Genomic DNA, 12,147 nt, shown 5'->3' with positions numbered 1-12,147 from the left:
GTAATAAAACAAGAAAACAGAAGCATTTCATTATTTAATATAATAAACAATACGTACACAAATGAATACCAAATGAAACATTTTTACATATATTTTATATACGAGTATAATTGTGATAGAAAAATTAGTATACATACAGAGTTAGTCTGAAAGGGTTAAAAGTACTAAGCCACAAGGGTTAAAAGTACCCATGGTAACGAATAACTTTTGTACTACAAACCCATGTTTTTTTAGAGAAGAAGGACTTTAACAATTCTTCTTCAAAAAAATATGGATTCTCTAAAAAAATTGCTGTTATATAAAAATAGAATAATAACAAAAAGCACAGCTGTCATGATATAATTAAATGTACGCATGCTGTGGAAACCAGTAGGTAATTAAGTCGACACTATATACCTAAATTACTTGCGCATGATACTAATTATAATTAAATATTGCCAATTGTCCAATAAAAAATAAAAATCAACCCTACCATAATACGAATAAAGAACAACATTGATAATTTTTGTAAACGTGCTGTTTTATATATTACTACCCCTACTTACTATTCCACTACTTTAGAGCGTCGGATGTTTTAATTAAATACGAAATAATAGTATTGCCGATTATAATAAATAGTAGGTACTGTTTATTTTTGTATGAAACAAAATTAATCGAAAAAAATATTGTTTTCGGAAATAATATCACGCGGGCTCAATTAGTTATTAGTGAAATGTTATAGTATAGTCCCTTATGTATACCCTTTCCAAGTATCCCTGTATGTATATGTGCCTACGAGATCGTCATCTAAATGTACTATGAATATCACGTCATCATGTAACGCCTGTAGCACCATTGACATCCAGTACCTATTACATTGATAATCTACCGTCGAATTATTTTTGGTTTCGTTTAGAAGTTCCTTTTATGTTGAATGACGGCCTTCATTCACCAAAAAAAAACGATTTCAACTCACTGCCTTTTAGATTAAGTCTGTATAGTAAACTACTAGGCCACGATGGACGTTCTCATATTATACATTAATTATTGTTCAGCAGTGGACGTCTTCCGGGCTGAGATCATAATGACGATGATGATGAATAAAATTAAACTAATCAGTTTAAATGTACCTGCTATATAAGTATTTTTATCGCAATAAGGTTATAATAATTATTTATTTACTTCAGACAACAATAGTCCAATTCATTAGTAACGATTACTTAACCTATGATACAATAAATATATTTAAAGCAAAACCGTCCTATCCCCCACAGAATGGGACAGGTAATTCTTAGGACACTGTTGGTATAAAATAACATAAAAAGCACTAAAGCTAAAAAAATAAAATAATTATAATAAATGTTATTACTTTGTTGTGACATCCATTCTCGTATTTAACTATTTTTAAAAGCGGGATTCTCAAAATTGTGGTCCGGCGGTCTGTACCATGGATTCGATACAGCAAATCCTTGTGCTTGAGCTTCGGCAGAGAACTTATCATACTCTTTTTTATCGTGTTTATCTATTAGTATTTTCCATGCGATCCCCGTCAATAATCCGATGAGTAATACTACTCCTATAGCAGAGGCGACAGCAACTGATGGACATAAATTTGTTTTTACACAAGCGTAATTAAACAAATACAGTTAACAGCATGACCATACATGTCAGATATTTTGCCAGTTACCCAGCAAGCAGTGGTGTACTTCATCCCATAGTTAATAACTGAATAAATTATTCTAATTAAATATTTCAATAGTCTTTAATTGTACATATATCGCTAAAACATAACTAAACAACCAAACAACCAATCAGCGGCAACTAAGAATTATCATTGACACTGAACCAACTGATTTACATCCATATTTTTTATAAAACTATATCCCTATTTAAACTCGCGTTTAATCCAGTAAAAATTAACTACTATTAATCAATATATAAGTCAATATGATTCCACAAGTTATTTGGTGTCATTGTAAATATACCATTTATTAGATATTGTATATACTCACCCCAAATTTTAGGCTTTGGAAGTATTTTTAACTCTCTTTGAACTATAAAATGTATTTTTTTGTCGTCATAGTAATATTTAAAGAATATAGCAGTGCCATTATCCAACTCTTTATTGCACTCTAAGGCTGTATTCCAGTTTTCTGTATTATTATGCGTCTTTGATACTATATCTATAATGGTTTCTGTTTCCGTAAACTGTTTATCGCAATGTTTCTTATTATTAAACACGACGCAGTGAATGTATGCGCCAAGCTCTTGACAGCGTTTTTCTGTACAATAATCGCAGAGATCACAGAATTTCCCACCGTAGACTTCATTTCCGTCTTCCACATTTTTACATTTGCATTCACCGCACTGACATTTGCCATTTCCGGAACACACCTGGTAAAGATTTAGATTTATTATGACCTGTATTTTATTTGATACCATAAAAACGTATTTTAAAGTTTAGTAATTAGAACTATTTTTTTGAAGATATAACTATTTTATATTTCGCTCAGTTATTTAAAAATCAAACTATTGAATCAGAGTCAATCAAAGTTCTATTGAACTACTATGAAGGGTACTCTTTTCCAATTGATATAAGAATTATCAAATCTTATTAAAATTTTTATTATTGAAAATATGGAATATGCATGTAAATTAAAATGAGTCAATTACTTTAGAAAATTATTATATTACATTAGAAACATAACCCATATCAATATTTTACTTCATAGTCTGTATGTGAACAATACATTTTTTTGTTAAGAAATGCTTAAATTGGTATATACGGCAATTTGTAATAACATTATAGATCAGACCGAAACTTATGTAGAAGCCTAAAACAACGAATGTCAATGTTACCGAGTGCGTAGTTATCCGGTTATCTATATATATTTTTTGTTTTGTTGTCATTTCATCCACGATTTCATTTCAAGAAAAGAAAAAACTGCATTGACCGTATTGTACCTTAAGTTTTGCATTGGCTTCTAAATGTTGTTCCATTATTCCTGATATTAGTTGAAAATAGAAAATTTCAGGAAAGCACAATACCTCTTCGTTTTTTGTTTTTGTTATAGACCATTAACTCACACCAAGTTAGCCAAAATAGTTCATTTAATTTGGCTATTATTTACTTAAAAATACTTTTTTATTTATATATATATATATGTAGTAATGTAAACAATTGAATAGGAAAATACAAAAAAATACATGCATAATCCCTATTCCAGAGTAACAATTGTGAATTCAAAAGGCACCACCTACTTCTTTAGAATATGGTGCTATGCAGTCGTTATTATGATCAGGGCAACTACAATCACTCCCAGACCAGTGGGCCTCACAGTCGCATCTTCCGAGGTGACATACACCTTTGTTTGCGCACAGTTTTCCATCATGATGTTGACACGCCGTATCGTCGAACTGGCAAAAAGCTCCAGAAAAGCCAGGTGAACAATCTATGCATGCACCACACCTTAGAAACACAATATAGGCAAATCAACTTATGGACGTTTTTACATTTGTACTGTAGTCACTGTCACTAAAATGATCATCAGTTCAGTGACGTTTCTAATGCTACTTACAGCTGTAAGTAGCATTAGAATCGTCACGCCATTTTGCTGTCCATTACTGTCTCAGTAACGAATTCATTTGTAGTTTCACTGACTGGAAGTTACTGAAGTGAAAGAATTCCCGATTAAAAATAACATTTTATATATGCTAATAATAAGCACCTGTAATATATGATATAAAGGATTTTTTTATTTATTTATCTACTGACCGAACACTACTCCAAACGCAAAATCGTCTTTATGTTGATTCTCCTACACCTTATGTACACAAAATGTTAGTTAATATAAATTTATGGGCATATAAGTAATACTAAAAATATAGAGACAATATATATAAAATTTCCATCATCTTCCTACTCTTATCCCTACGAATTGGGACCACCATATTAAGTTTTATACAGACAACTACGGATTTTGGCTAGTATTGGTATAAACGGTGCTGGAATATTTCCCCTCCTCCCAATATCCGTCAATATCGGGAGGAGGGGAAATATCCCAATATCCCAACTTCAATAAGAATCTAATATAATATAAATAATTCAACAAGAATCGTAATTACGGCGGCCTGAGCTGAGGTTTCAATTCATAGATATACCTACGATCAGACTAAATTCGTATCCGTCAGCCAGTAGTTGGCCTTTAGCGACTCCATAAGTCCTTCCATGGGGCTGGATTTAAATCGATATTCAACAAGACTCTAAAGCAAATCTGATAATGTGTTATCTATTGTATGTAGTATTATAATAATGAGGTAAGAAATGTTTAACAAGAAAGGTTACATAATTTTTTTCGGTCTAATCTAATGCTATTGGCTACAGCTGACCTTTATAACTACACCGGACGATGGGGGGGCGAATGGAGATGACACTCCAAACCCCCGAAAAGACTTATGGATCGGCTGAACCAACTCCCCCCTAACGGATACGACTTTAGTCTGAGTCGGGCACCGTTAGGGGTTCGAACCTCGGGTCAGGCCGTCGTAATATCGATCCCCGTTTGAATCGTACGGGGAATGATCGGAGGTTACATAAATTGATAGAAAATTATATATAGAATATCGCTGTACTATGGAACGTGTGTGTCTCGTCTGTAAGCGGCGACTGGCCGCAAACACACACGTTTCATTGACATGAAAAGAGGTAATGATGTGAAATGATTATTATACATATATGTACAATACAGCTGTATCTATTTGTATAATATATACAATAGACCATAAAAGCTAGTATTTCAATAATTACGATTAATTTACTTACTTGCAAGTACCGCGTCCACTACATGTATGTATGTCTGATGAGTTAAATTTACATTTATTCAGGTCTGTTGAGCTGGTTGAATTACTATAACACTGGCATTGATCACCAATTCTACAAATTAATATATTAATTAATTCTGCAAACATGAAAGTTGCTTGTGTGCTAAATCGAGATTTGGTATTTATTAGCACACACAACAGATTGGCATTATACTATGTGCGCTGTAGTATAGTGCGAGTGACCATGTGGTCACCCGCACCGTGCTACAGCGCGGCATGCGAGGAGTTGCCTGTATGACGTTTTATTTGTAGACTGGAACATTCTGGCTGGGTTAAATTTAAGTTACTAGAGTTAATAATGATTTAATATATTACAAATGTGGTACAACTAAAATACTAAGCCATAATTTGCAAATCGCGGCAAATTTCAAGAATGAAACGAAACGTTACTGAAACTGTTACCCGCACCATGCTACAGCGCCCATTGTATAGTATAAGCATTTTTTTGAAGCGTGCAAATGGTACAAAACGGGATTATAATAAATGTGAGATATAACAGTGAAATCATAGGTGTATGTATTAAATACGGTAGACATTTGCCATGAACAGACGAAACGAATAGGTTAATAAACATTTATTATTATATACCGAATTATATATTCGGTATATAAAATTCGAACTCGGTATATTAATATGATGACCATGGCAAAGGGTTACCTACTACCGCCTCCCGGAATAATTCAGTCTGTTGTCAGTATCATTATCCCCAGCGAGATAGTCGTAAATTTAAATTGACATGAAAATTAACATACACGATGAGTCGACACGACTTAATTCATTGTCACGACTTTTGACACCTATAAATCTGGGTTATAAATTATTATTATCAACAAAAAATAAATGAGTAGCATTATTAACATTACACCTAGGATGACTGCAAAAGATCGTCAGCCTTTGTAACTCACTTATTTCAGCTGCCGAGCAGCTTGTTTTGTAAACTGTTTCAATTGATTGGTGAGACAAATAATATCCCTGTACAATTCACACGCCATATACGCGCGTGTATCTAGTCACGCGACTAGCGCCATCTAGTCCCAGGCTAAGCAGAGCTTGTGTTATGTGGTAGACATCTGAATGATATACTTAGATACATTTTTTTTGTAATACTATACATAGAAAACACCGAGACCAAAACCAACAATCATACTCAGGAAAACTCATGTGTGTACCGTGCGAGGAATCGAACCCACTACCATCGGAAGTAAAGCGGTGTGGTGAACCGGTAGGCCACCACACGCGTCAGTAAAATTACAACGTACCAAAGCATGACATGTTAGTCATCCTTGAGGGCAAAGTGCTTACCCTTGTGATGATGACATGTGGTAGGTACCACAGTCATCAAATGACGATGCTTAGCATCAGGCGGACAGTCAACTTGTTTGACATTCCAGTTACATAAAAAGAAATGAAATCCATTACCTTCCTTCATTACATTTACATATTCCACATTTCAAATGACCAGCATTGTTGCACATCTCGGTCAAATTTCTGTCGTTTTTCTCGCACTCACAATTGCATATTACTTCAATTTCTATTTTCAATATATCTTTGAGATTTATTGGATTCACTTTCATTACAAGTTTTTCTGTTTTGTTTGGTGCACATTTCTTGACTACGAGAGTGGCATTCATTGTGAAGGTTTTATTGTGCTCAATTTTACACGTCTTTTCTTTTGAACAATCAGGGTCTACCGTAAATTGGACATTTTGAAGTTTATCATAATATATTTGCATATGAGTAACGGATTTCTAAAATAAAGATAAATTACACAAATTTTGATTAACAATAATAATAATAATGCAATTTTACACAGTATCATCTAATCCCAAGATAAGATAGATAGGAGACTTTGTGTTATGGGTACTACACTTCAATACATTGTCATAAACACCTAAACATTTATTATGTATTCTTGTAAACAATAACATAATATACACAGAACGAGGATTCGAAGCCACAACCATCGATAAGGCGGTGTGAAACCCCGGTTAGAATCAACAGCTCTACACAAAAGATATAGTTTCAATTTATATTTCTGGCTGACACACCGGTAAAGGAAACACAGATAACAAACAAAAAAAATTACGCGAAAGGGAATTGATATCTCGGTAGTGTGGCAGGCTTGCCTTCTGCCATGTCGGATTCAAATATACAAGTTAATTGTATGTATACCACCACCGACGTCAATAGTTGACAATGCGTCTGTCTATTTCAGGTCTATAATATACCCTGACTGTATGTTATATGAATCTGAAGAATCGTAACAAGACAAAGCACAATTTCGTTCAAACAATACTAATAGTAATATAGCGTCGCGACTCTTGGGGTAGTCAAGGTACCTATCAAACTAAATGAATCCTCAGATTAAGTTAGTTTAATATTGGTGATTCCATCAAGCTGTATGTATGGCATAATAATGCCAGAAATATAAATTGTTACACAAAGTGTTCGGTGTCGAGTAGATTCGTACTCAGTAGGTCGATCCAAGTCTGTGTAACTACAATTATATAAACAATAATTTCATAAAAACCCCATTATCCAAAAAATAACTATGTTTAAGATACGTACCATATATTCACTCTCTATTTGTTCCACAATCATAGAGCTTTCTTTAAACTCGACATACTGAGAACCTTGTATACTTTGTTTTAATGCCTCATATTCTTTTTTAACAGCCTTTACAGCAGCGAATATAATTAGGAAACCCCCCTTTGATGCAACACTATTAATTTGAGAAACTGATGGATAGTCATACACTAAATTTGAGTCATAGTATCCTGTGCTATTTAAATGACATTTCATATCATTAGGAATGGCAGCCCCTACCATCTTGCCATCTCCCGCGCTGTGATATGTGTTATCTGTACATAGAACTATAATACGTCTAGCTGCAGGTCGCCATCCTAACTCCTTTTCACATTTCATCACTTGCATCAATGCGTCAAGTCCTGCCTCTGGATCATCATAGTTCGACCCTGAAGGTACTTCGTCTAATGCATTTTCAAACAACGACATATTATTAGTCAAGTTAAGATGGTTTCTAAATGAATATGCTTCATGAAGTAATGGGCTGCAAATAAAATATAAGTTTCAGTTCAAATCAACATAATTTGGATACTTGTACTAAATAAGTACTTTTTTTTTGGTACGTTATATTCTTGTCATTACTTATAACTCTACCCTCTAGTTCCGATATTATTTTCCACGAAATATATAGTTTTTTTTAATTAATATATGAATTATGTTGTAATAACATGCAACGCTTATGTCCAGCAATGGACGTCTTCCGGGCTGCGATGATAATGATGATGAACATGCAACGAAAATCTACTCTATTCAATGTGTTTGTGATGTGCCTGTACAACTAAAGCCAAGTAATCTCCTAAGTAGTCGTACAGACTTGACTAGTACATAATAGACTAATTACCTAATAATAATACAGGACAATAATATTTATAGCTTTGAAATGTTTCAAGAGATTAATGAAAATGGTATTAAGAATAAACATACTTAGCATAAGGAAGAGCCGCCTTATCCACAAAACTTCCAACACCGAATTGAACATTATTAGTAAATAGTTTAAGTTTTTTTAAAAGCTTTCTACCCTGTTCACGAAGAGTCTTTGTCAGATTCGCCATTGTATTAGAGTAATCCATAAGATAATAAACATCTAAAGGATAATGTGTAGCCTCCTTATACGTTATATTAAAAGTAACAGGGACTCCGGGTCGGGTTTTTATTTTCAAATGCTGCGGCCGAAGCTGTATGGCTTCAGATATGTTTGATGAAAATTCTTTGTTTTGCATGACAACAGGTTTTTCAGGTTTTGGATTTATTATGTAGTCCTCATTGCACCATGTTTTATTAGTTTTACTGAAATTCTCCGTTTGACATCGTCGACTTGAAATCGTCGGCCCTGACTGTAATGATAAAATCATTATTTATAATGGAAGTAAATATGACAAAATTTGATAGTGTCATGTACCAATTTAGTATCTATTTACATATTTCGTTCAGTTCAAAAATCTATCAAATGCGAATCGGGTATGGTTCCTTACAGTAAGATTCCTTACAGATGATCATAATCTTGATATATATAATAATATTATAAATGCGAAAGTTTCAAAATATACTTGTTTGTTACTCTTTTACGCAAAAACTACAGAACGGATTTTGATGAATCTTTACAGTGATATAGCTTATGCATCAAAATAACATATGGGCTATATTTTATATTAAAATTTACCGCGGGTGAAACCGCAGGCACTGCTAGTATAAACTAAACGTATAGTTTTTATTTGTAAACATAGTTTTATTTATTTTTTTATATAATTCACTTGTCATTACATGGGCAAATAGTAACCATCGCCTATATACAAGAACAGCACTACAGACATCGCAGTATTATGTGACATACGCAACTGTATTGCCATTGTACAGAACTAAGACATCATATCTTTCTATTCACTGCAATGCAGTTACAGGTAAAGATACAATTACCATCGAAAGTCTATAAAAAGGTTTTTTCCTGTATATATGGAACTAACTGGCATATTTGTTATAATTAATTAAATTCCTCTTTAAAATATATTTCCATATTTATTGTTGTAACTTGTACACTTTATATTAATAACACCTAAGACAGACTAAATACTTTAAAATTGGAGGGACATGTGAACCGACAGTGACATCATAAGGGTTCTATTTATAGCTTTAGTTACGGAGTTGTATACATATTTTCCTTAAAATAATAATCATTTTTCCATAATAAATATAGTGTCACAATAACTCTTTTGCATACTATAATAGGGTATATTTTATATACGAGGAAGATTTATTCCACAACTTAATGAGAACATGATGTTGTAATATTTCGAGTTTCATTTCCTTATTAGGGAAACAAAATGTTTTCGTAGTCTTACGAGAAAAGAATTCCGCTAGTTTATATTCTTACTCTATCACCACACGGAGTATTTAAGATTAATATAAATAATAATAAATAAGCTGTTGATGTAATCTCAGATCCGAAAATTCTACCGAACTTTACATTGCTTTGTTTAAGGTAGACTTTGTAGGAATTTGTTTGCGTGGAATACCTCTGTCTCGTCTATTGCAGCCGCCAAGCAGCTTGCTTTGTAAGACATGTTTTTTTTTATTCTTTATTGCACTTTAAAAGAGTGTACAAGAGGCGAGCTTAATGCCATATGGCAATCTCTACCAGCTAACCTTTGGGTAGAACTAGAAAGCGTTGTAGGGCAGTAATGGCGAAAATTTGTGATATTAATACTATAATAAATAATTAGCTAAACAAAAAGTTGTTTCGTGTAGATATTGAGATAGATACAGGATATGAAGCCATGACATGCTCCACAATGGCAACGCTCGAGTGGTGCTAACGCGACATCCGTAGTATTGTTCATCTGCATATGCAAACGCTAGGCAATCTATCGACCTACCTGATGGTAAGTGGTAACCTTTCCAATTGCATGAAAATATTTGTTTTATCGAATTATAGTTACCAGTCCAAACATTTCTGTTACATTGAACTGGCGACTTTATAGGATAAATAAAAATATTGTGAATCTTTTGGGTTGTCATTTCGTAGTAAATACCATATTTGTAATTGGAAAGGCGAACAAAATATATGTCGTTCCAATAAAGTTTAATAAAATAAACTTCCGCTTTCACTGGACTATTCATTGTTGTTTGTATTTAGTATATATGTATATTATTATGTGCTTATTATTATATATGTATTCTTATTTAAGTATGTATTTGGGTGTTATTATTTAGGTAGGTACTTAAATGCACTGGCGGTGCATTTAAGTAAATAATAACATGAAATTAAGAATAATAAAAGGAAGTAGGTACAATTATAAAAAAATCATATATTGAAATATATATATACAAATACATACATACCAATCTCTGTATGCTTATGGTCGACTGGGAAAAATGCCTTATAATGTTAAGCCCGCCATATGCAAGTTTTAATAAATAATTAAATATATTAAGTAATAAGTGCCTATATCTATAAAACATACCTGACTGCACCACACACACCTGGCATCACCGAAACTGATGCATTTGTCAGGAAAGGCACGAGGGAAAAATCTTGCTACACGACAACGCCCCGGCTCACAGGACAAATGCGACAAGAATCAAAACTAGTACAAGTAACATTAATACCTGCTTGTGATAAATGTATAGTCGCAAATAATATTAGTACAGTAATCACGTACATTATTACTTCAATATTGTTATACACGATACGTTAAAAAATGGGTTTAATAATTAACCGACATCATCACCATAACATTAACATTGAACATGACGAAATGGTTACTAATATATTATTTCAGTTACATTAACACGGATACCAATTATTAATAAGGATAATAAATATACCTAAATCTAACATACATACACTACACACATACACAATATCCCATATTACATGGGATATTGTGTACAGAACTGATATTATGTATTTAAAGACCAGACACTAGGCGCTTTTTTATATAAATAAACTGTAGTACATATTTTTTTAAAACTTGGATTTAGTAATAGAAATAATAATGAAACCTGTCTGTAAAATAACTCACCTGTACACTTTTTTAAATTTGACGCGATCATTGTTTATTACACCTTATTTATTATTGCGCTTTATTTATTACTAATTGTACCCGCGACTTCGTCTGCGTGGAACTTACTTTTTATTTTTGTAAATTAAGTTTTTTCTAAAATAAAAGTAGTCTAAGTTACTCTTTATTACATCAGCTACCTACCAAAAAAAGTCCCGTCTAAATTAGTCATTTCAGAGGCCATTTCAGAGATTAGCCGGAACAAACAGACAGACAGACAAAAAATGTAAGAAATGTTATTTTGGTGTACTGTACCCAAAAAAAAGTACAGTGTACTGTAAAAGCGGTTATTTCAATATTACAAACAGACACTCCAATTTTATTTATACGTAGGTATAGATTATTGAGTTCCCAATATTTGGGCTTTTTTTCAACAGGCGAAATGTTGAGAACTCAAGTAATAAATAAAACGTGATATTTTTAATTTTACATATATATAACTCACCTGTAATTCCTCTGATCTTATGAGTGCTCATGGGCGACGGTAATCACTTACAATCAAGTCTGTTGCAATCTCGTTCAAGTTCGAGTTTTTTGTAAGAACATTTTAACCTACCGTTCAGTTCTATTAATATATGTAACAAACGTAATATTAATTATTGTTGAAACTTTTAAAATATATGGTCGAAATTATAAAAATGTA

General features: G+C 32.8%; 1 protein-coding gene across 1 annotated transcript; it reads right to left on the bottom strand.

Annotated features, from left to right (window-relative positions):
* Positions 1 to 17: 17 nt before the first annotated feature.
* LOC131852633 (integrin beta pat-3-like) lies at positions 18 to 11,184 on the bottom strand. Its single transcript, XM_059203327.1, has 9 exons — positions 11,012 to 11,184; positions 10,905 to 10,949; positions 8,371 to 8,780; positions 7,429 to 7,930; positions 6,280 to 6,608; positions 4,802 to 4,912; positions 3,241 to 3,448; positions 1,992 to 2,373; positions 18 to 1,576 (listed from the first exon to the last, which is right to left on the bottom strand). The coding sequence occupies exons 1-9, from the start codon at positions 11,102 to 11,104 to the stop codon at positions 1,374 to 1,376; spliced, it is 2,283 nt and encodes a 760-aa protein (XP_059059310.1). The 5' UTR covers positions 11,105 to 11,184; the 3' UTR covers positions 18 to 1,373.
* Positions 11,185 to 12,147: the final 963 nt, after the last annotated feature.

Source organism: Achroia grisella, unplaced genomic scaffold (genome assembly GCF_030625045.1).
Source record: "Achroia grisella isolate CSIRO2021 unplaced genomic scaffold, CSIRO_AGI_Agris_v1 utg856, whole genome shotgun sequence".
Classification (NCBI taxonomy): Eukaryota; Metazoa; Arthropoda; class Insecta; order Lepidoptera; family Pyralidae; genus Achroia; species Achroia grisella.
Note: the sequence above shows the minus strand (reverse complement) of the source record. Positions and strands in the feature narration are given on the sequence as shown.